The 25,114-nt window shown below is 51.3% G+C and overlaps 1 protein-coding gene across 1 annotated transcript in view; it reads right to left on the bottom strand.

Annotated features, from left to right (window-relative positions):
* The window catches only part of USP22 (ubiquitin specific peptidase 22), a 44,106-nt gene continuing 18,992 nt past the window's right edge, over positions 1-25,114 (bottom strand). Inside the window, exons 2-13 of the mRNA XM_032319677.1 lie at positions 24,441-24,573; positions 18,835-18,948; positions 17,096-17,197; positions 16,631-16,800; positions 15,780-15,927; positions 13,181-13,286; positions 11,427-11,585; positions 6,706-6,832; positions 5,723-5,814; positions 4,773-4,835; positions 3,972-4,121; positions 1-3,200 (exon numbers count right to left, since the gene is read on the bottom strand). Coding sequence (XP_032175568.1) covers positions 3,158-3,200; positions 3,972-4,121; positions 4,773-4,835; positions 5,723-5,814; positions 6,706-6,832; positions 11,427-11,585; positions 13,181-13,286; positions 15,780-15,927; positions 16,631-16,800; positions 17,096-17,197; positions 18,835-18,948; positions 24,441-24,573 — 1,407 coding nt within the window. The 3' untranslated portion in view covers positions 1-3,157. The remainder of the gene's footprint in view (positions 3,201-3,971; positions 4,122-4,772; positions 4,836-5,722; positions 5,815-6,705; positions 6,833-11,426; positions 11,586-13,180; positions 13,287-15,779; positions 15,928-16,630; positions 16,801-17,095; positions 17,198-18,834; positions 18,949-24,440; positions 24,574-25,114) is intronic.

The following is a 25,114-nucleotide window of genomic DNA, read 5'->3' as shown; positions in this document are numbered from 1 at the left end:
TTCAGAAGAAAATGTAGCTTTATTATGACATAGGAAAGACTACAAGCCATTAAGGGAGAAGACTTGACAGGTCCTCAAAATGACAGGTAAAAGGGAAGTGTAAACATCTTGGTAATAAAATCCACAGCACGATCATTGGAATCTTTTTCTTACAATTTTTGTTTTTAAGGTTATAGTAAACGAAACAGTCACTTGAATTGTCAAAAGAAGGGCCATGTGGCCCAGGGAAAGCATACACACCAAGCTGAAGGACAAGAGCGAAGGGCTATGTGTTGTGGGGTCAGGGGCACTGCTGCAGGAAGGAGGCCTAAAGATGACCCTGCGCCCTGGAGAGGCAACCTGGCTGCTTGGGCTGCCCGCTGGACCCCCACGCTCCCGGCACGGACCCAGCTTAGAGCTCGTGTCACAGCTCTGGAGATGGAAAGCCCGGTTCCCAACGATGCGGTGAAAGGGCTGCCAACGTCTCAGAAACACAGATTATTTTAAAACCACTGGTGGGAATGTGTGGGGGGGGGCAGTGGGCGTCACCCCCTTAGTGTCAGATGCACTTGGTAATGACCTGAACATGTATACAGGGGTCTTTACAAGGAAACAAGAGAGCCATGTTCCTGAATTTAATGCCTGGCCTGGGAGCAAAAAGAAACATTCCCAGGCCCACCATAGAGTATTTTGTGAGAAACAAAGTAAATCCCAGCGACCAACATCCTGCTGGCATCACTGCCCACGCACGGTTCCTACAGTCACAGGAGCTTCCCAGCGGCAGACACGGGGGACAACTTGCTAACGCCGGTGTCAACAGGGAATAACAACAATTAATCTGGATACAAAAACTTAAGAGTCATGTCTACAAAAGAGAAACATGGCCTCATCACCTATCTCCAGACCTCATGCTCTTGGAACAGGTGAGCTCTCCTGAACATGAGCAGACACAGATGTGGAAAGCAGAGCTGGCCAGACCACAGGGAACCTGCCAGAAAACCCAGGACCATCCAGTTGAGCCAGGTCTCAAGGCAGCAGAGCTCACGGCTCAAACTCGGCAGGCCAGCTTCAGCCAGTTCCTTGCTTGACTTGCTCCTTATTAAAGGGCAACGGCTCTCCCACAAAGCAATCTTCACAACAGTTTCTCTCTTACAATCACACACACAACCCAGCCACGTGGGGCCATTTCTGAAAATCTGCACCCACCCTTGTTCCTGATCACAGAACACATATTCTGCTATCACAGAACACATATTCCCAAACAGCAGAAATACACTGAGTATGAGCTGAGCAAGTGCTTAAAAGCTGCATCACTAAAGGCTCTGTCATCCAGGATGCTGCCGCAGCATGACTGCTGTTTCACATATTCCAGCATGCTCCACGCGGAGCGGTAACTACTCAGCCGCTGCTGTTCCTACCCACTTCCTACCTTGACTAGCTGACGAGCCAGATCAAGCCCACTGTTTCTGCATGGCCTACCAAGCTCAGCATAGTTCGCACATTTTTAAATAGAGAAGAAAAACAAATTCCGTAACAGGTGAAGACTGTCGAATTTCAGGGTCTGAAAGATGTCTTCCTGGAACATAACCATGCTATTCCGTTTCTGTACTATCTACAGCAGAGACCCTACGGCCTGTAAAGCCTCAAATTATTTACTATCTGGCTCCATAAAAAATTAAAAAAAAAAAGGAAAGTAAATATGCTGAACTTGAAACAGAGGGTTCTCTTCTCCAGGAACAAACATTCCACAGCTCAAAAGCAGACCAGGCTCCTAGGACAAGCACTGCTTGTTCCCCCAAAAAGACATTAAAGCAGCTTTTCCACCCCCACATGTCTGGGTTGTTAAGTTCTCAGAAATGGATAATGGAAGTTTGTGTTTGGACAGACAAGTGCATGCAGGGTATCTTACAAGGACCAAGGCAAACTGTCCCATCTCCTCCAGCAGCTCCTCCCTCTTCCTACCAGCTCGCTGGCCCAGCCGCCTGCCCCTGCTGCGGCTCTAACTACACCAGACATAGGGCGGAGGCAGCAGCACGAACCGCAGGCTCCACCGGACGCCACTCCAGCTTCCATCCGACCCAAGAGCCGCCACGTGGCCACAGGGAGAGCGAGTGGGACAAGGGGCCAGGAAGAAATAGGAGGAAGGAACAACGAAGCCCCTGGAAACACTTCACTTACTCAAAAGATTTAACAGGACAGAGACACTTACTAGGCTCAGCCTGATCCTCTGCCGCCGCCCCCGCCAGCCCTCACCTGGACGCGGATGCTTCCAAAGGGGAAGGGAGGAGGGGAAGCAACAAAACCAGCACCGATGAAAAAGCAAGATTCATTCTCGAGAATAAAGGAAAATGATCTAAATTTCTGTATAAATGCAGTAATTCATTCACGTTACAACCATTACATTGATGAAAGTCACAATTGTGGAGAAAGAGAAAAGGGAAGAGAGCTATGAAAGTGCCTATTTCTAAAAAAAACCAAGAAAACAAAAAAACAAAACCAAGAGACCACCTGGGCAGACGCCTCCACATGCAGTTGAGTGCTAAGTGATCTGCGCAACAGACGAGCTTGGGAACCCGCTAGAGTCCTCGGTTCCGCGGGCTAGGTGGGGGTGGGGGGGTGGGGGTGTTCCTCTATCTGCTGAGCAGACGCAGGCGAAGTTCCACGCTATCTATGTTTGATACTAAACCCGCAGCGAGGAAGGTGCGCACAAAGTCCTCTGTCCTCACACCACGTCTTTGGCTCCTGTATTTCACTGTTGTAATAGACCCATGATGGAAAACCGGGTTGTCGCCTTTTTAAACTGCTCCGTCGCGCAGCCAAGCCGCAGCCCCGGGACACGCTGCTCCCCCCACCCCCGCCGCACGTGGTCTCGAGGAGCACAGCAGACGCCCAGGGACGCACCCCCGGGCCCCTCCCCACGCAGGGCACATCCCCCCACGTCGCTGCGTCCGCTGCGCAGGTCCCGGAGCCTCCTTCGGAGAGCAGTGCTCGTGCACGCGGCCGCCGCGATCCTGGGCACCCGTGTGGCCGCCGCTGGGCCCAGGCTGCAGGGGAATCCGATGCTCTCGGGGGCACTTCTGTGTGGGGGGTGGCTTCATGAAGTCGGGGAAGGCGGAGATCACCTTGGGAGGCTGGCCAACTCATCGCCTTCATTTTTGGGGACCAGCCGCAGGTAAGGCTACTCATACTCCAGAAACTGTTTGTGGTAGAACAGCAGGTATCTGAGAAGGCAAAGACAGGAAGCGCGCTGACACTCCAAGTTTCCGGAGGCAGAAGCAACACCGCGCCTCGCCGCCAAGACACCAGCGCGGGGGGTCTCAGAACCCATTGGCGGCCTGACCGCTGGCCTGGGTGGGTTCTGGCCCCGAGGAGGAGGGGCCCTGGTTGGGCAGCAGGCTGCCCACGGCGAGTGCCTGTCCTGCTCCGTCCGCCAGAAGTCCGGAGTCCATTAGTCCCGCCCCCACAGCTCCAGAAGCTTCTCCAGCTGTCCACCTCAACTGCACCTGTGGCCGCGGCTACTCCGGGGAGACTGCTGTCAGGCTTCTAGTCCAAATCCACCCCTTTGGGTGGCTCCTCTGGCCGCTTCTGCGCCCGCAAAGCTATCCTCTCGCACACAAATTGTTCTACAAGGCTCTCAAGGGGCGCCCTACTGCTTGACGGCGATACAAAGCGCACACGCCTCAGGAGTGCTCGGGGCCCCTTCTGAGCCCATCTCTGGTGGGGGTGGGGAGCGGTCCATGGACAGTCTCAAGCCAAGTAAGGACTTCAGGGCAAAAGGCCAGGGAGGAATGAAGCGCCTCAGGAAGAAAGGAGCTCCCCAAGACCCCACGTGGCCGCTGGCCATGGAGAACAGAAATGACCACCCCCACATTCCCAGTGTTAGGGTGCTCACAGAGAGTGATCCCGCCCACCCAGGCTGGCAATCTGTCCAGAACAAGCCTGCATGTGGGAATGGATGTACACTCAGGGAGCTGGCTGCCGCCCGCACATACCCCTCACTGTCCAGCACGTCCTCAATGCTGGCCTTGGTGATGATGGCATCGTCACACTTGAACCACTGGTCCTTGTGCTGCCGGATGAAGCTGGTGTAGTGGCCACTCTCCAGGGTCCCTTGGTGGTTAACTACAGCAAACAAGGAGTACCTAGTTTGGGAGTGCGGGAGTGGGGAGAGAAGAAGAGAACTTAATCTGATCGCCATCAGAAGCCGTCAGAAGTCTGCATGGTGCGAAGCTAATGGGCCCCAAATGGAACACCCCAGGAATGAGAGCGGGAGCCCGGCAGGCACACAGGCCTGCCCAGCCCACCCAGCTCTCGAGCTGCTTGCGGAAGCCACATTCAGTGGAAGCAGGGACAGCAAGCTGCACTGGGGATGCTGTAAGCCCACCGTCCTTTGTTCTTTCCCCCACAGCGACGGTAAGCAGGGGGTGAAGGGAAGAACAGAGGCCTTACTGCAGCACTGGTGGAGGCAGAGGCCTAAGGGCCCCAAATCCAGACACGGAGCTCTCATGCTAGCAGCGCTGTCCGTGGCCAGTGCGAACCCTGCTAACGTGCAGGAGCTGGGGCAGGGGTGCAGGCTCCTACATCGGGCAGCTTTATGGTGCACCTGTGAAAATCCTTCCCCAAGAGGATTTCAGTGTTTTCAACAGGGGCAGAGGAGCAGCAAGACAGGCAGCAGGCCAGCGGCCAAAACAAAACAGGAGCTGTGCCATCGGGGGCCTCCCCGCATGGCCCACCTATGGTCCCATGCTCCCTGCTCATGCAGGAGACACGCCCACCCACGAGACACCACTTACTTATTGTCATTGTTGAGACTGTCTGTTGGCTGCTGGTACTGTCCGTTCATCCTGCTCTCTTTGCTGTGACAAAAAACAGCACTTCCTCAGCATCATTTAAAATAATTAACCAGGGGCACCTTGGTGGCTCAGTGGGTTAAAGCCTCTGCCTCCGGCTCAGGTCATGATCCCAGTATCCTGGGATCACATCCCGAATCAGGCTCTCTGCTCAGCATGGAGCCTGCTTCCTCCTCTCTCTCTGCCTGCCTCTCTGCCTACTTGTGACCTCTGTCAAATAAATAAATAAAATCTTAAAATAAAATAACCAAGCAGATGCCTGGCTCGAATGACAGTACCCCTGGGTACTACCACTGGGACCTCCTCTGCCAGATGTGGCACTCGGTGCACTTTAGACATGCTTTCTAATTCTTCCAGCAGCTCTACTTTCTAGGGGAAGGTGAGGAAGCGGAGGCCAGAGCTGGAGAACCAAGCTGCACAGAGCCACGAGGCACAGAGGCAGCCCAGATGGACCGGACTCCCCTTGGCTGCTTCCAGCCAAGCGCGTGGTGATCTGTTAGGCTGCAGGAGATAATGCACATTTCACGTACAAGCGAGTGTCGCTGTGGTTTGAAGGGCACGTTTTAAGTGGTCTGGAATATCAAGATTTGAATCTATAACTGCAACACCAACTGCTTAGTGTATCCAAAATCAGTCCCATCAGCGGCAGGGCTGCCTGCCGGGATCCCACCGCGACCGCTAGCCATGTCTGAGGGCTGTTAAAGGAGCGCCAGGGAAAACCTGAAGCTGAGGAAACTCTTCTGTGTCCTGGGTTAAGACCAGGATAATGATTCAGTTTCAGCAAATGCGCTTCTAGTAGCCTCTACACCGGCTGATCACAGACCTGGAGTCGATCCTGGACCCTATGGAGCCACAGCCCTCCTGATCACACAGCGGCCCAAACCCTTTCATACCTGGACGCCATGAAGGGGGTCATGTCCAGTTCCAGGGGAAAGGACACGTATGTAGTGATCTTCCGCCTCAGCTTGGCCGAGTGCTCGAATCGCTAGAGAAACCGGGGAGAGGGAAAGGAGGAAAGGGATGAAGCTATAGGGGTTTCCTCTGATGGTGCTTCTCTGGACACTCCCAAAAGTGGGGCTTTTCATGGCCTTTCTGACTTGCCCTTCGGCCACATCTAGAGCTTACAGACTCAGTAACACAGTATTAATCTATACAAATCTAATTTATGGGGTTCAAAAATGCAGTCTTGAAATGATGGGGTTGTTCAAAGTGAATGACACCAAGTGTGCAAAAAAGTGATCTTACAACAAACCCAGCGAAGGGCAAGGTGGAAGGAAACAGAACAAACATCCATGAGCTCCGGGAGCAAAAACGGACCTACTGTTCCTTTCGGCAAAGACAGTCCTCTGACTAGACTGGGGCCACCAAACCAGGCAGCAAGCCAGGAATGGCTGGGAGTTTTTGCTGAAAGGGTCATAAAATAAAGACCATAAAACAAAGATCCTATGTGGCCATGAAGCCTGAAATATTTACTCTCTGACCCTTTACAGAGAAAGCTGACCGACTCCTGGACTAGGGCATAACACTCACGGTCTCGTTTGCTTTTAAGTAAAAGGAACCCAGAAAACTCTGTGTTGGGGGGAAGGTAGGGAAGCTGGGGAGGAGGAAGAGGAGGAGATTCTTCACCCCCGCCCCTAGGAGAGTAACTCACGTCCTACTGTCATCATGAAGTAATCAGTCTGGTTCACCACAAACCCCTCGCGCAACAGAGGAAGGGGCAGCGTCACAGCGTACAACCTTCCTGCGCCTTCTGTGCTCGTCACTGAGTCACGGCAGTTGTACAATGTGCTTCTCTACACCAAATCGACAGGCTCTCAGTGGTACCAGGGACTGAAAATGGAAACTGCCGCGGGAGTCTGCTTTCTAGAAAACTTACTTTGAGATGAAAACAGGCTACAATGGGCAGTTTCTTCATGGTGAGCTGCTTTGTGGACTCCTGGTAGCTGTGGCAGCCGCTGCACTTGATCTTGGCACTGCTCCCTAAGTGCTCCGGTCTGGTGAATCTACAGGACATGTGGACAGCACAGTTTAAGAAGAAGAAAAAAAGATGGCGAGGTAAGAGAGGAAAAGACGAAAAATAATTATTTTATCACTTTCCGTGAGTTAATTTCCTACTAAACATGCACATAGTTAGGAGTGTTTATAATTCCACAATGAAAAAAAAAAAACCAAACTATTTCTTCTTTCATCTCTTCCCCTTAACACTTCAAGAACGTTCTTAATTCTTCTTTTGAGTTAAAAGTCTTGTGAAACAGTAGTAACTTTCTAAAGACCGTAAGACCCAGCAATTCCAATTTCAGGAAAAGGAGAACTCCCGTTCATGAGAACAATGGTACACAAACGCTCTGAGCGGCTGCACCCGGGACAGCTGAACACCGGGAAGCCATCAGAGCTCTCCGGAGTGCAGACGTTAAAGCAGCGGCTACAGGCCCCCCACCAGAGTACTCGTGGGCAACAAACAGGAACAAACTACGGAAACACACAAACTGGAAGAATCTCCAGAGACCTACGGCCAGGAGCCTGGGAGATTTCAGAGGTCGTATGTTCTACAATTCCGTTTACACGACATTCTCAGGACTCCCGTGGCTGCCACGGGTTACGAGGCAGTGGTGGGGGGAGGGACGGGTGGGGATGGAACTGTCCCGCATCCCAACGGCATCGATGGAATATCCTGATGACACTGCACTGTAATTTCAGAAGATGTTATCACTGGGGGGACTCTGTAGAGGGTAGCCAGTTTTTTTTTTTTTTTTTTTTTTTTAAAGATTTTATTTATTAATTTGACAGACATAGATCACAAGTAGGCAGAGAGGCAGGCAGAGAGAGAGGAGGAAGCAGGGTCCCTGCGGAGCAGAGAGCCGGATACAGGACTTAATCGCAGGACCCTGGGATCATGACCTGAGCCAAAGGCAGAGGCTTTTAACCCACTGAGCCTCCCAGGCGCCCCAGCCAGGTATTTCTTACAAAAACGGGACAATGTTCTTTTCCAAAGGATGAAAACCGACCACGACACAGCAGGGCCGCACTGAGCAGGCCAGCAAGCATTTGTGGCACAGGGTGGCTACCCACAGAACAGACGTTTCAGTGCGGTTTATGTCAAGTTTTTTAAGTGTGAGGCTGAAAAACAAAGTCCACCTTTTCACAACTGGGTCTGGAAATCTCCGTTTATCCATCGGAAATTCGTCATCTTCCCAGAACAAGAAGATGCTCCCTCCTGACCCGCAGCTGACCCCGCCTGCCCCAGGAGGTGCCCCGGAAGTGGGAAGCTGAGGTGAACAGTCAGATCTCGTAGGGAGAAACATGGGACAAGGCATCGGAGCGTGTCTGCCCCAGCCTGTAGGAACTAGCCCACAAATGCAGTTGGCAAAGTCCACAGGGAGGGTAATTCTGCGAAAAACAATCTTGTCTTCTCAACACAGAAACAGCAAGGCAACCGAAGAGGGGGCTGAAGCCATGGATTTGCAACCGAAAGTAATGTGCACACCTCGTCCAGATTCTGACTTGAACAAACTGTACGGAATACTTTTTTTATAAAGACTATCGGGGCAGTTTGGACACTGGGTACCTGACCGAAGAGAGAAGAATGTTCCCATGTCTATAGTGAAGACTAAAATAACGTAACTCGCCACACACGACCCCATAATGCAGCTTTCCAACTCAAACCCGTGTGGCCCCAGCCCACCCAAACTGCTTAGGAACACACACCAGGGGCCACAACTGCTTCCCTGACAACTAGCCAAGTTTCTCCAGTCAGCACTGACAGCAGGGACAAGTACTCGGACTGTGGGTTATTACTGGGCGGAGAGAGCGCTGTGCACTGAGGAAAAACAGGGACTTTTACAACTGGAAGCCCAAAGCCAGCCCAGAGAATCAGGCAGAGGATTCTGTCCGTCCAGCAAGCAGTCAGAAAATAGGTGTCTGATGGTGGGAAGCAAAGTCCCTGAGGCAACAAAGCTACCAAGCTGGGCTGCACAGAACACTTCCATGAAGGAGTCCCCAGGCACCTTCTCCAGGGAAGGAAGGAAGCGCCTGGGGCTCAGACCACAGGAACTCTCCCGGGACAGGCTGGAGCTTCCTGAGACATAGCCTTCTGCAGCTTGTCAAGTCAGACTGGGGGGTGGAGACATTCTACTCAGCCTCAAATCTGCATACACATGCGTCAGCCAGTTACAACCTCTCTGCTAAGTATCACCAATTAAGCACCTGAGCAGTAAGCACTCTGCTTCTCCTGCAGACACGCACCGCAACAGACAGACGTCCGTCCAGTCTGAAATACGGAGTCCAAAGTCATCTTTTGAGGTTTTCCCATTTTGTATTCTTCGGGAAGTTCCTGATTTTTGGTCATTTTTTTTTTTTCCATGTGCTCTTAAGTGCTCCTCCTCCCTGCCAAACTACGCGAACTTCCCGACACCAAATAGGTCAACCAAACCTGCTTCGACACTAAGAAAATGTCCCACATTAGCTACAAAGAGGGTTTGGCTTTGAATTCACATAACTGTGAGTAAAGGATGGAAGGACCACAGAGCTCAACCCCCATTATCTCCTCAACTATCTATGCAGGCCACCCCTAACGTTTGGGGAACTTCCAAACCCTGGTGGGAGGCAGGGCCCATCTTCCTTCATGGAAGGTTACCACAGAAGTTTGGACACCCGACCTAGGCTCGGCCAGCTGGATACCCTTATGAGGACTCTGTATCTGGAAAAGTCGAGAAAATCTGCAGGGAAGAACTGGTCCGGCCAGGAGCCCCAGCTCTGCTACACCCAAGAGCAGCAGGCCAGTGGTGGGCAAGCCTTGCACGGTGACCACATGTTTGCTAAGCCGGGTCCTCTTCAGCCTTCCTGGGGATGTGGGGACACCCAGTACCTTTTCCTGCCTAAGTTCAGCAGAGCCCGCTCCTGCCACCTGCGAGCGGTCTGACCCGGTGCACCCTCACGCACACGTCCAGCAAGGACCACCACCATGCGAGGTGTGACGGCGGGAGAGGAAGGGAGTATGAGGTAGTCTCCTGTCCCAAAGAGGCTGCATTTCGATCTGGACTGAGGAAATATAGCACAGACAGCAGAAAGCAGAGGCAGTAATATACTGACGAGAGCCAAGGGCATGGCCTGAGGCCAATGCAGGAGGAGCATGGACACCAAGGAAAGCGACTGGCTTGGCAGAGGGCTCCCCTATCACCAGGGCCCCTTCTGTCTCCCACCGATCCACCTCCTGCCCGCAGAGCTCCAGGAATACAGGCTGAGCACTGCCTGGAGGCAGCTCCCTAAGGGTGGTGGCCACCACTTACCCTCATGAAACACTACAGGACTCGAGGGTCTGGAGCTACGGAATTCCATCTACCTGGACTTCCTCCTGCCGGGTTTGCAATATGTTCTCAGCCTAACTCGGAAAGGGTCCCTTTGCTGTTAGCATGTTCAAGATGCACGTTCTCTGCCCTTCCCCAGCCACTCGGCCGCTGACCTAGCCCCATGTGGCCCCCAGCCAGACAGCTCTGTGGGCCAAGTGTGGCGGCCTCCTCCGTGGCCGCTTGGTGGGCAAAGCTGTAGGTTGCCGAAACATAGGACTCAGTGTAACGGAGCTGTAAACACTCCCTTTGAAAATGGTGGGCTTTTCAGTTCTGATGTTCTGCTTAGTTTCCAAATTACAAGTTCGATGCCCCATTTACACTGGACATTATCAGTGTGAAGGAGCTGACGCATTTAAAAATTCTTAGCAGGGGTGCCTGGGTGGCTCAGTGGGTTAAGCCTCTGCCTTCATCTCAGGTCATGATCTCAGGGTCCTGGGATCCAGCCCTTTATCGAGCTCTCTGCTCAGCAGGGAGCCTGCTTCCCCCCACACCCCCACCTGCCTCTCTGCCTAATTGTGATCTGTCTGTCAAATAAACAAATAAAATCTTTTGGGGGAAATAAATAAATAAATAAATAAATAAAGTAAAAATTCTTAGCATGCACCTTTGAGCCTGCTGACTATACACAGGAGGATAAAAACCCAGAAGTCTGCCCCTCTGCCCAAGGACACACCTGCACTGACCTTTAATTAATGTAAAAGAAAATAAAGGCTGTAAAACACTAAACAGGCCATTAGAACAGTTTGGCGAAGGTCTCTGATCTCCCCGCCACTACGTGAGAGCTGCCCGAGCATGGTTGACAGCAGCGGTACCAACACCCAGTACTCGTGTCAGGCAGAGACGAGGTGACTGGACAGGCGCAGCACAACAGGCCTGCTGCCCGCAGAGAGGGCCTGACGCCGGGTTATCAGCCACAAACCGTGACCATTACTGAGCTGCCCCCTCAGCTCTCGGGTCGGTCTCCCAGCGGGGTGGAGCACAGCTGTAACGCACACAGGCTCCCTGCAAGGCTTTCAGAGCCAGGACAGACTGTCCGAGCTTCTGGGCACCACCTACAGCCGCCTGCAGGCTGTCCTGTCTCATGTTCTATACCCAACATGTGAGAGAAAATTCTATTGGGCCCCAGACGGTCCTGAATTTCTTCGGACTCTCCCCTGACCAACCAGTAGCTCGAAGAACCTAAAGGCAAGAGAGACAAGTGCTGGCCAAGAAAGACCATTCTCTGTCTCCAGAGGGGCCGGCGGTTTCTTACCTTCGCAGGCAGTCCGTGAGTGTAGTGGTTCCCGCTACGTGGCTTTCCCCATTCACCACACTGCCCTCGCTCCCAGGGCTCAGGGGCCAGAATGGGGTGGAAGAGCCAGGCAGATCCAAACTGATGTCCCAGAAGGGGTCTATGGTGGTAGACACTCCACTAGAAGCAAGAGGAGATTAAGATGCAGGTGAGAGTGGACGGCCACGCAGCCTCCGAGGCAGCAGCTGGCCCACAGCACCCACCGCCTGACACAGCTCTGCTCATCCACCCACGGGACATGGAAGGTCAGACATCACAAGACAGCTCCCACCCAACGTGTCCTGGATTCCCAGGGGGCCCTACGGAGGAAGGGGAGGTAAACCACTTCACGCAAAGGCTGCTCCGAAAGCAACGTTTCCGAACCCAGAAGATCATCATGGTCATTTTGGGATTTTCTGAGAACCCAGGCCCATGTCCGTTAGTTCTGAACTGATGAGCCTACCTCAGCAGCATCTGCGTCTGGGTAGGAATCTAGAGCCCCAGGCATGCTGCCTGCGGAGAACACGCCAAGCAGGAACGGGTCCTAACTGAACAGAGCTGTCTCCCTCTTAGAGACGGACTGAAGAACAGGCTGGGAGCTTCACTCCAGATATTTAAACCTGACATAAACCTGAGACCACCTCCTGCTGCCGGAATTCAGCAGCACGGAGTCGACAAGAAGCTTCTTTAAAACGGAGAGTTTAAACACTGGAGCGCTGCCCACCCCGGCATCTCCGTCCCAGAACACTGTGTGCACGACCCAGGCCAAGCTGCTCCCCTACCACCATCTCTATCCTCTACCAATCGCATGGGGGAATCTAGCAGAGGTTCCGAAATAATTTTGAGTAGATCGTGACCAGAGTTTTAAAAAACCCTGAAATGGAATAAAAAACAGGGCTGCCTGGGTGGCTCAGTGGGTTAAGCCTCTGCCTTCAGCTCAGGTCATGATCTCGGGGTCCTGAGATCAAGTCCCGCATCGGGCTCTCCGCTAGGTAGGGAGCCTGCTTCCTCCTCTCTCTCTCTCTCTACTTGTGATCTCTCTGTCAAATAAATTAAAAATCTAAAAAACAAAAACAAAAAAACCCCACAAAAAACAGAGAAGCGTGCGTGGAGGTCGGGAGGGAAGGTTCCTGCAACCTCACTGATCAACGCCTCCTCCTCCTGGAAATCAAAGCTCTTGCATGCTGAGCCAAGCCTACAGCGGTCATCAATCAGGGAGCCCAGGCACCACGGATCGCCTGCACATGCGCCAGTCCCTCTGAAAGGCAGGGCTCACTTATGTGGCTCCTGCAGAGCAGAGATGGGGGATGGAAATAAAGACGGCCCTGGGGACCCTGCTCCAGATGACCTGCAGTGTTTGGGAGGACCTGCCCCCCGGTGGGTCTTCTCTGCCAGAGCGGTTTCCTCTCAACACAGCCGATGGCTTGGCTGCTGAAATTCAACTCGTCCTGCTTCATGTCTGGCTGCCGCTGCACAGGCTCCTCAGTAAGAGCCAAACCCCCTGGTCCATCCCACTTCACCAAGGAAGCACAGCCGTGGGGCACCAACTGAACTTCCGGCTCTAAAAGTTAAACTTTTAAAAGGTGCTCAGACCACAGCAGTGTTGTTGGTTGAAAACTTCCCAGGATGTTCAATAAGTAGCACCTAGGGTCCCATATCGCAGTCTGGGCAGCACAGACCAGGCAGGCCCTCGTGTTCCAGAACGCTCGGGGCTACGCCGGGAGCCTCACACTTACTGGCAGACTTGGCAGGTGACGTCGGACTGCAGCCCGCCCGTGAAGATCTGGTCGATGATGCAGTTGCAGTGGTTGGGGTTGTTGGCCTTCTTCCCATTATCGTCACCTGGGGAAAGACTGTAGCTGTGACGTGCACTTGAGCCCGAGTCTGTAGGTTTCCCAGCACCACAGGCCCAAGGCGCAAGGCCATTCCCCTGCATTGGCTCACAAAGCCTGATACGATCACAAGGGCACAGAAGGACCTTTACTCGAACAGGGAGGCTTGGCGGGGAAGGAGGTAACAACCCAGCTAACTTATTTTCAATGCTCTTTTTTCTCCACTCCCTACCATCCGCTGGGCTCCTATCTAAGTACCAAGATATAGCTAACGCCCAGTCACGGGGGAGAGTTAAGGATTCCCGTCTGCCTGCACAGGACAACTGAGCGGCCCTGCCATGGCGGGCACCCCACGCTGCCGTGCCTGCTCTCCCCTTGTACTGCACAGTCAGGCGCCTGACTTCAGAAAGCTTCTCTGCAGGACTCCTGCCGGGTTGTTTCCCCATCAGCTCCTGCGCTCTGTAACCTCACAAACAGTCCTGCTTTCCAAGAAGCTGCCCCCAGAGAAGTACCACTTCCATCCTCTCTAGCTCAGTACGGGTTTTATTATCTTTGGGTGCAGATACTGAAACACGGCGCTTACATGCGGAACATGACGTGTTCATTTGTACCGTTAAGTACATACTATAGAACTTCCATTGAACAAGATGAAGGGTCTATCTGCATGTATATTTCTTCTCAAAAAAGTGGAATTATTACTTAAGAATAAAGGATGCCCATGGGGTCTTTTGACAGCGCACTGCCTAGAGAGATTAGGCAGAAAATCATACCCAGGAAGATTTCAAATTTATAGGAGAAAATGTCAGGACACAGGAAAATACATGTAGGAAGCCACAAAGGAAGAGAAGCCAAAAGGTCCCCGATGCCTGCAGTCACACAGGAGCACAACTCAGCCAAATCAGCCAGCAAGGCCGAAGGACTCAGAACACTCTACTCCGGCAGGAGGAGACACATTGAGACCTGCGGAACGGAGTACGTCAGACAAGTGGGTCCCTATCACTGTATGTGTTTCTGACCGATGAACGTTTGCACAGCAATGCACCTGAAGCAGCTGATTTTCAGGACAGACTCCTGCTTGTTACAGAAGTCTCGTGATTATCCTCAAGGGCTTGGAATGATAGTAGTCTTACACAGCGGCTCTTTTCAGACTGCGTGCTACACTTCCCACTAGAAAGCCAAACCTCACCTAAACTGTTAAGCACTGTTCAACTGGGTTCCTCGGGCGAGCACTGAAAGGATGTGTTTTTCAGGAAAAGAGTACACAAAAAAGCCAGAACCCAAAGCCACACAGCTGATGAGAACAAGCCATCTTATTTGGAGTTTGGCTTGCTTTGAGGTTGTAATGTCAGACCACACGGGGCATTTGGGAGAGTAGCCCCGCGATTGGACAGAGGCTGAGCAGGAGCAGGAGGTGCCCTGGAAAACAGAACTGTGGTCCAACAGAATCACCAAAACCCACGGTCTCAGCCCAGAGGCCACAGGGAGGCAGGTGACTTGGTCACCCGGACACACGTCAGCTACACCTGAGTGTGCTCTGTGAACCGGCACACGAGCATCACCAGGGACCCAGCAGGAACGACAACTGCTGACCCTCGCCACACCCACTGAACAGAAACAGCAGCATGCCCTCCAGGGGACTCCGAGCCACGCTCAAGGTCGGAGAATCCCCCTCACCTGATCCTGTGTCAGCACACTTGGGCACAGGGCCTTCAGATGGGGAACCCCGCCACAGGGAGGGCAGCGGGAGGGACCCAGGGCCTTGTTATTCAGTCCTAACCTTCTGCCCCGAGCCCGAAGAGCTGCTGCCCGATGTCCCCTTCCCCAGACTATCCAAACCCACCCATGTCTGAGACTCCTGGGGCGGCTGCCCCACTCTAGGGGCCAGGCTGTGGGAAAGAAGTCAAGACCCAATAAGATCCAGAGAGACTTTTGAAAAGCCCTTGGCTGGACCCCAAAATGAACAGGACTTGGGTCACGGAAGCATGGCAAGCATACTGGTCCCCTTTTGTATTCTCAGCTCATTCCGGCGACTACAGTGCCACAACCAGTCCTTCTGGAGACCCCACGAAGGGAGGGAGCCAGTGCTGACAGTACAGCTGCACTTGGAGCATATGTGGAAGTTTCTGGCCTGCCAGGGGCCACGATAACCTGGAGAAGCTGCACACCAGCCCCCTCACAATCGGGCCGAGAGGAAGCCGGCAGCAAAGGATGGACTTGAGGCACAGGCCCGTCAAGGACGGAGAGCTCTGTTCACTGTTACCGGCTTTACAGGACCGACCACCATGCTCCTCTCCTCCCAGCAAGGTCGGAAGACAACACCTCCAAACTGTTCCCTCCTCTCTTAAGACAAATTATGAAGAACCTCTCTGGGGTATTAAAGATGAGAAACAACACAGTTAGAACACAAGTACCATATACAAGATTCCCTGCCCCTGGCGTTGTGCAACAGCGCCCCCTACCTCTCCTGGTGGGGGGGAGGGTGGTGGGGGGCACGGAGCCTCACCTTTGCAGTGTCGGTGCAGGACATCCAGGGCAGCGATGAGAAACTCGTGCGCGTCCTGCTGCTCGTACCCAGCCAGGTGCCGCGCATGAGTCCACACCAGGTGCAACAACTTGTAGGGGATGTGGGGGGAGCGGTGCCCCGAGTAGAACTGCTCCCAGAGACAGGAGGGGAAGGGGAACAACTGTCAGCAGGAAGTACCACACACGATAAAAAAAATCTGTTAACAATCACCTAGAATTTCTTGCAGCTACTGTGACAAAAAAGGATTCTGTTTAACTCCTTCCTTTTTTTTTTTTTGAAAACGTATTTTTATGTGGACTCACTGGACTTTTTAAATCATTTTGTCCCTTCCGACTGCCGATTTTCTACGGATAAGCCAAAATGATCAACTGGGAGTGCCTGACACAGACACAAGCCCGGGCAGGGCCTGAGAGCAGCCTAGGATCCAAGCAGACAGAACCTGTTTGGGGCGGAGAGCCACAAAGACAGAGGCATTCTAGTGAAGCACACGGAGGCCTGGCAAAAGGGCCACTTTCCTTGAGAACAGAGGACAGGAGGCAATCAGTGGAGGGTGAAAAGACCCCAGCATTCACAGACAAATGTCTTCTACCGGCTGCCCCCTTCCAAAGGGCTCTTCTCATCCTCCAAGTCAGCACGCAGCCTCTAAGCAATGCCAACAGTCCCTGACAATTCCCTTTGGAAAAAATGTCCCATAAGAAACGCACGCATTATTCACTGTGTAAGGTTTCAGAAACCTGCCTTCCTTTCCTGTGTCAACGTGATTTCACTTCAAGGAAAAACACAACAAGCAGTTACAGAAATGGTACGCCGCCCACGCCAACAGTGCTCACCTCCTGAAAAAGTGACGACATCTCGCAGACCAGACACGAGCTGGGGCTCTGCATCTCACACCTGTGCCTATCAGAGAGGAAGAAGTCTCGCAGCAGCGGCGTGTGGGTGAGCGCCTGGACGATGCAGTTCATAAAGCAGGTGTTGCCAAGGTTGATCAGCCCTCGCAGACCTGGGCAGGATAAATGTGAATCTCGCTTACAGGACAGACTGTCACGGCCCCAGGGGCAGGGACTGTTTCTGTCCATTACCACAAGGCCCCCTAAACCTAGCACACCTCCCCGGGGGCTGCAGGTGCTCCAGAAGTAGTTGGGTGGGGGGGGTGGCAAACGATAAAGGCTTATACAAGGGCTTAAAGAGAACCACACCAGGAAATCCTCCCGTTCACATCTACTTTGAAACCCAGAGAAGCCAGCCTTGCTGGCAGTCGTCACAAAGCCCCGCTCTGAGCACTGTCGCCCACCTACCTATGGTGCAGTTGGAGGTGATCTTTCGCCTTTTCGGGTTGTGCTTCAGCAGTTCAAGCTCCCGTTTGGTAGGTTCCCAAGTTGAAAACTTCTCCCCAACGCCTAAGCGGATGGAAGACAGGTCCCGGTGCCATGAGCCCAGTTTTCATCAAGTGTGTTTATACATAAAAGCGATGGTGACAGAACACTTAGATCGGCGTGTGTTTCAAAGCCACAACACGAGGCCTTTCCAGACCACATTATATTGCAACGGGCTAGAAAGAACACTTAAAGGGAGTTTCTTTTGGAAAATGTGTGGTGAATAAGCGGTTTCCTGTGAGAAGGGCAACACCTCCCATTAACACTACCGTAGCACTAATGCCAATATGGGGATTTTCCGCCAAGCCTTTACCCCTTGAGCACAGAGACTGCAGCAGCCCCGGCGGAAAGACCTACACTTGGCACTGAGGTGAGGGGTCTCCGTGAAAAGACTGAAAACGACAGGGAGAAAACGCACTTGCCGAAACACAGTTTGAAAACACCTTGTGTTAAACAGCTATACCCATAAACGATATGCACCACAGACAATGCTGCGGGTGCTAATAGTCACGACTCATCTTAATACGTGCAACAACTGTTCCATGTGACTTAACATTTCTGCAACATTCAATGAACTTGAAAAGACATTCTATCTCACTGACACATGGAGTTATAGAATGATTTTAGAAGAGTTGTTTTATTCCGGGTCATTCATTTCTGAGCTCCTGTAACTGAAATGTTCTTCCCAGAGAAATAATATATTCAGACTTAGTTGCAATGTTACTAAATTTTTGAGGGAGAAAAGAATAGGAGGTTGGTTAAAGAGACTGTTCTCCAGAAAAGATCTGTTACAACTGTGATCACGGAGAGCACCTGTTCCTATTGTTCCAGTCTCAAAAAATAGGGCTGCTTAAAAGCAGAGCAATTAGGGACAAAAACTGTGAAGCAGAGACAGGGTTTCTATGTTCTCTCTGTGAACAGTGGAAGCTGTGTTCATGGAGAGATGCTCACTGGTCAAGTGGGGTCAACCACACCTCCCACTGTTGGAACCCTCTTACTGTTCCAGCATCTGCTAGAAATGAAAACTAGAAAACCATCAAGGAAACAGTAAGAAATGAACAATAGGGAAAACAGCCACATATTTCTGTGTGTCTCCCCGACTATGCATCTGATGAAGAAAGCATGTGAGCACACAGGAGGACAGGTAGGGAAAAGCACGGAGAGCCCCACGCTGGAACCAGAGCTACTGCCAAAAAACATACTGGTCTCTGCCCCTGGTTCCTGGCACAGAGCTTCTCAAACCCTTATGATTTCCTAAGTGATAAGAGCACTAGGAGCATCTTTATTCCAATGAGGGGACTCCTGGGGGCGTTCCTAGAGAGGGACTGGCTGACAGAAAGACCACGCCAAGAGAGGCTTGGCATTTCCGGCCTTGACCCCCACATCCCCCGGCCCCTGCAGAGGGAGACTGAGCTCCTGTCTGGTCAGTCACCTCATCTGCTTCTCCCGGATCCTCAGGTGGCACCTACAAGAGGAAGCAAGCAGGTGTGGGGGGTTCTTCCCAGCAAACCAAGTCCAAACTGCAACCACCCCTCCCCAACAGCTGTCCTATCTCCCAACCCTGACCTTCTCCCTAGATGTTGACCTTTTTCCTGATAAGCTCTGCCCTTGACAGGCAACTAGGAAACAAAGCAGACACGTAAATCTAGGCACAACCAAACCTTGCAATTTCCAAGCTCTGCGCTGCTCCTCTTTGGCGATGATTTCCATGTCCTTGTCATATATGTAGTCGTGGCACAGAAAGCAGTAGATGCCACCATACATCAGCTCTATGGCTGGAGAGAGAAGCAGGGGAGACAGACCACACTGAATTAAAAACTTTAAAGGTAACGCTTAAGGTCACATATGAAACATCTGAGTGTTTTGGACATTTTACTGTTTCCACCACCTCCCCACTCTCTCATTTCAGACCTTTACCCTAAGCAGGCGAGGGATGTGTATTTTCCCTGGGAGCTCAGGACTTCCGAGGCTGAGGGGATTGGACTGCAAATGGGAGGCATCACACCCGTATTTTACAAAGGATCTCAAGTTATCAGGACCCTCTGCCTAGTCTCTGAAAGTAAGGGAAGGGGCGCCTGGGTGGCTTAGCCAGGTAAGCGTCTGCCTTGAGCTCAGCACCCCTCCCACACATCCCCCGCTTCTGCTCGTGCCATCAAATGGGGAAAAAAAAAAAAAAAGGGAAACCTTTCACTGAGTATATCAGCCCATAAGGATTCTTAGCCACCTGGACTGCTTTAACTATTTTACTACATCTACAACTCCTGATATGATTACAAAAATGAATGAAACATCTACTTCCTACTCTTACTTTAACGACAATGGTAAAATATCATCTATCCAGATAATCTTCACTTCTTGACCCACACAGATGACTCCTGCCTACCTCTGAGCGGATCTTATGCATTTTCTCAACTGCATCATCCATAAAAACTGGCTTTTAGTTACCTCATTATAAAGTAAAATAGTGTCCTTTACTTTAAGCACCTGGAAGAAAGGTGTCTCAATTCAACAAATAAAAATAATTTTTTCTGGACTGAATTCATGGCGCAGTGGAAGGTGTCTGAGGGGCAGTGGAGCGGATGCACAGAGTTAGAGTACTGGGATGGATCCCGCCTATGACCAATCACTCCACTTCCCCGGGCCTCAGCTTCCCTCTGGTATGTGGTGATGGTTACAGCACGAACAGCTCAGAGGTTCGTACGGCACTTTTATAACGTTACAGCACACCAGTGCACTGTCTTCACGATCGCCACCTGTATCGTACTCCGAGTCTTCAGCTGCCAGGACACAGATCAGTCAGTCTCTGATGATCTTCGAAGTCCTCTAAAGCAGCCGTGTTAAAGCTCAAGGTTCCTACACCCTCTCACCCCAAACCGACAAAATTCCTACAAATTCCTTCAAAGTCCCCGTCAAAGCTGTCACAGGGAGTATGGCTGCACCTCGGCACTGTATCCCTTGCACCGGAGAGCTCCCGGCATGGGGGCAGCAGAGCCCGAGGCAGACTCCAGTGAGGGTTCAAGGCATTTTCAGGAAAGAAAATGCATTCACTGACACATACGCGAAGGGAGCAGCACAACACAGAGAGCTCTGTACTCGGCAGGGAGTCTGCTCCAGATTCTCTCTCCTTCCCTCTCCACCTGCTCCTTCCTCGCCTCTCAAATAAGTCAGTCAGTCTCAAAAAAAAAAAAAAAGAAAAAGAAAAGAAAAAAAAAAGCAGGCATATGGCCATAAGGCCAACAGCTCTACTACCAGCCTGGGGAAGGCATGTAACTATTTAATGTGTGTTCAAGTCCCCCTAAACAAGCTCCTCTTCAAGGCACCTTTCCACACCCAACTACTCACCACTACTCACTGTGTGAGGCTAATGGAGCCAACCGGGTGCCAAGACCACTCAGTGGGGGGAGACCAGCCTCCTTCACCAACAGTGGTAGGACGACCAGACACCCACCAACAGAAGCGGGAAGCTCAAAATCCTTACCCGCCCATCATACAAACACGGATTCAGAATGGGTCAGCAACCTCAATAAAGCACTAGAAGTAAAAACTATTAGAAGAAAACCCAATGGGGTCAAGTCTTCATGATCTCAGATTTAGCAATGGACTCAGACGTGACACCAAAAACATGAGAACTAAAGAAAAAAAAAGTGATAAGTTGGGCTTCATCAAAAGTGGACTTTGTGTCTCAAAGGACATTATTAATAAAGTGAAAAAACACCCCACAGAATGGGAGGAAATATGTGCAAAGCATATATCTGCTAAGAGTTCAGTGTCTGGGAGAGAGAGAGAGAGATCTATCTCCAAGAGATATGTGTGAGGGTGTGTGAAGAGACAGATTTCCAAAATAAAAATATATATACATATATATTTACCTCAAAGTACAACAACAAAAGCCCAACCCAATTAAAAACATGACCAGATGACTTGAATAGGTGTTTCTCCAAAGAAGGTACGCAAAGGACCAAGAAGCACATGAAAAAAACATTTAACATCCCTGGTCATTGAGAAAATGCTTGTCAGAGCCACAATAAGATACCACTTCACACCCATCATAATGGCCTGAGTTACTATACAAAAAAAGAATGCCAAGTGTTGGCCAGCATGTGGAGAAACTGGAACCTTCCTACAAGGCTGGTGGGAATAGAAAGCAGAAAACCGTGTGGCCGCTGTGGGAAAGTCTGGTGGCCTCACAAACACTCAACAGACTTACCATATGACCCTGTTTCACTCCTAGGAACAGACCGAAAAGTGCAAACGTCTGTCCACACAGAAACTCGCACATGAGCGTTTGTTTGTGTGGCATTACTCGGAAGCACCGAAAGGTGGGAACCACCTGAATGTCCATTAACGGACAAAAAGATGAACAGAATACGGAAGATCTGCGCGATGAGTAATTACTCAAACACACCAAGGAACGAGGTTCTTCTGATGCCCACCGCAGCATGGACGCACCCTGAAAACCTGCTAAGGGAACGAAGCGTGACACAAAGGGTCATCTGCTGTGACCATCCCTTTTATAAAATACTGAGGACAGGCAAATCCAGAGAGACGAAAAGCAGACTGGCGATCTCCGGCGGCAGGGCTGGGGGAGAATTCATTCCTGGAGGCGGGTGTTCTTCTGAGAAGATGGAAAGTGGAGAGGCGGCGGCTGCACAATGTGGTGGTGAACGAATGCCACCGAGCGCACGCTTTGAACAGCTGGACTATACGCTGTGTGAATCCCACCTCAAAATAAAATGTAAAAGCAACACCTACAGGCAAGGTAGTTCCCTTGGAAAATTATTTCACAGTCAAGATCGGGGTACGCTGGCCTCCTTGGGAATGCCCGAAGCCACGGCCGACACAGGCATCATGCCTGCAGGCACCACGCAAGGGCCTTCTCCCTGTGCCACAGGGTGACCTAGGGAATGGAGGGCGACACGACTCAGTGCTAAGTGGGCTGAAATCCCGCCCCCACCAGCACATGCTCTTCTGGGGGCAACTACAGTAACTCTTCGAAGACATGTGGAAAGAGCCTAAAGGCATTACTTTTGTACCTTTGTGGCTCATGGTGGCAAAATCTAAGTACCGCGTGACTTGCCATAAAAGGAAACCAGAGAAACTGAGAAACTAGGAAGTATGAAATCCAACAGCTCCGAGTCGGTGGTTCACCCTCCTGCAGCAGGCCCCGCCGTCCGCTGGAATCGCAGCACCCGGCTGAGCACATGGACCAGTCCCGGTGGGAGGACACCAGCCTCGGAGGGACTATCCCGAATAAGCGGACGCTCTCTTTCCTGAAGTGTGGATCTATCACGTCGAGTTAGGGCAACTTTATAGGGCAGGATGGACAAAGAGGTAGAACCTTCCATCAGACTGCTGTCAGACCCTCCTCGTCCCACACCTGACTTGTCTGTCCCTCCGTAAGACCTCTGACAATGACCTTACTGCTACTAACACTGTTCTTAAGTGCATCACCCACAATATTCAGAGAAGACTCCGTTTAGGCCTCTTTCACTACTCCAACTAAAAACCAGACGCCTGCTGAGAATTTTCCCAAAAATACATTTCCAGTCCCAACACCGCACTACTGAGTGTCCCCTGGCAAGGGAAGAAGCTACCACAAGGAAATCAAGGTTCCTCAGTCCTCACAGCACTGCTCCATTAGCCTGCCCTTGGACATCCGACAAAATACTCTGTATAAAATGACGCCCAAAATGTTGACAGCCTAGAGGCTGCTCAGGAGATGACGGGCAGGAGCAGTAGTGAGATGCCCAGAGTGGAGGGCGGGCAGGTGCTCCCACAAGTCGGAAAGACAGTGACCAGAGGACGAGGTGGGAGTTGGACTGCCCCAGGTCACTTCCTCACTTCAGCTTCCCTCACCTGTGCCCTCCTCTCTACCCGGAGAGAAAACTAATTTCTACCTTGGTTAAACACACAGACAGAGAGTCTTCAATAAATTCATGGACTTAATACAGCATTTCATTAATTCAGCACTCCCATTTCAAGGTTTTGTTTTGTTTCTGAAAGCAAACTTTCTAAAACTTACTCATCCTGGAAAAGTAGAGGCAGGGTTTATTAATCAGGAGGACTAAATGAATAAATTTCTGAAGTGACTTTTACAGATGAGTCCGGGTAACAGTAAGATTCTTCAGATAGCTTTTCTAAGTGCAAATATAGTATATGCAATCTTCCACAACCCTTTACCCACACGAAATCACTTCCCAGGCATGACAGCAGCGTGGCCCGAACGGGTCTGGTGCGAGAATCAGACATGGCAGGACTATTCTTCAGCTGTATTGTAAAAGCACGTATGTACATTAAGTGAATACTAAACAACTTTAACACCTCCACATTGTCCCCAGGAGGGTCTTTTCCCTCGGGTTAGCCAGTGTAAGAGATCACCGGCGACCTCATTCCTCCGTGGGATGTAATTCATGAGAGCACCACTGCCCCATTAGCTCTCTTTCCAAAAAGGCCAATGAGCTCATCTTCGTAACTCGAGCCCCTCACTCCAAGCTGCAAGCAGCCTTCTCACCAGCGCTTTCTGTGAGTTCTTGTGACAAGTGGGGCCGTCCCAGAGGGAGGACTCCATTAGTACGTTCCATTTGTACTATTTAAAAAGGCCGGTAAAGAGCTTTAACTGGAGTCACTGAGTCCCCATGAAGTTTCCCTGGCCTGGACCTAACCTCGCCATCACTTAAAACATGATTCTGAAGGAGAGAATCATTTAAGGAGCACGGAAATAAAGCCAAGGACAAAACTTTGCTTTATGTAACTTCCAGAATGTGGGACAGTTGGAACTTCTAAGTTTAAGAAACATTAAGTTTATCTCGACACCACCCTACTGTTAGCCTTTCCATGGCTCTGGGTTATCAAGAACAGTGAGAATCCATCATAGAAAGCAGTAAAAGCCAGTCACTGTCCATGCTGACATCAATAACCCAACACTGCATCCAAGATCTTTCTTTGCAAATTTTCAGTTCATCAAGTACCTAATCATGCTTTTTAGAGGGAAAGATGGCTCTGAGGCTGCATTAAAGAAAGATCCAGAACAGTGAGCCTTCAGTTTATCATTTCAAGTTACACAGAATATGAACTTCAACTCTGATGCCTGAAAGCAAGCTAGTAGGTCCATCAGCCCTGGGAGTCCCATGTGTTTCAGTGGCTCTGACTTTCACTGGAACTTCACAGCAGCCCCTGGGAAGAGGGCTGCCTTGAGCCCCAGGGCAGGGATCAGAAGGGCCGGTGGGGGCTGCTGCACCAGGGACATGCGTAGGGGGAGGGGGCTCACCCAGGTTGTGCCGCTTGGACTTGGCATGTTCGTGGATGTGTTTCTTTGTGAAGCAGCCAAAGAAGACACAGTGCAGGCAGGAGTGAAGCCGGTTCAGGTGGACGCCACAGACGTGACAGACGCACGACTTCGCCTGAAATTGAGAGCAGAGAATTAGAAACCAGGTGCCCTCGGAGAGAAAGTGGCCAAGCAAAGTGATCTGTAACGGATGAGGCGACGGGAGGAAGCGAAATCACGGTATCATCAGCCTCACTCAACAGGAGGTCACCCTGCTAATCCTTTTAACAGCTCCAAGAGGTACTCCAGCTCATTTAGCTCACAACTACCAGCTTCACGTAAGAAAGCTCAGCCCACAGCCTCAACTACCAAACCCGGCTGGCTGCTCAGAGGTTTGCCACATGAAGCTTTAGGAGTCTCCGTCTGAGCCCCAATGGGGAGCCACCAACCCTCTCGGCTCCTGTCCCCGTTTCAGACCAGGAACTGGCAGCCTTGCCACCCCTACCATGGACATCACTGTACGTTTGCTATTCTAGCTCCCACCACCAAAGCCAATTCAGCAGCCATCCATCAACGAGTAGAGAGGACATGAGTCAAAGTGATACAGAATAACAAGAAAAAGAAACTTTGTAGCCAAGAGTTAGACCGCAGAAACCTAAACTTGTAATCTCAGCCAA

The sequence above is a fragment of the Mustela erminea genome, chromosome 18 (genome assembly GCF_009829155.1).
Source record: "Mustela erminea isolate mMusErm1 chromosome 18, mMusErm1.Pri, whole genome shotgun sequence".
NCBI lineage: Eukaryota > Metazoa > Chordata > Mammalia > Carnivora > Mustelidae > Mustela > Mustela erminea.
The sequence above is the reverse complement of the archived record's forward strand: the minus strand, read 5'-3'. Positions and strand labels throughout refer to the sequence as shown.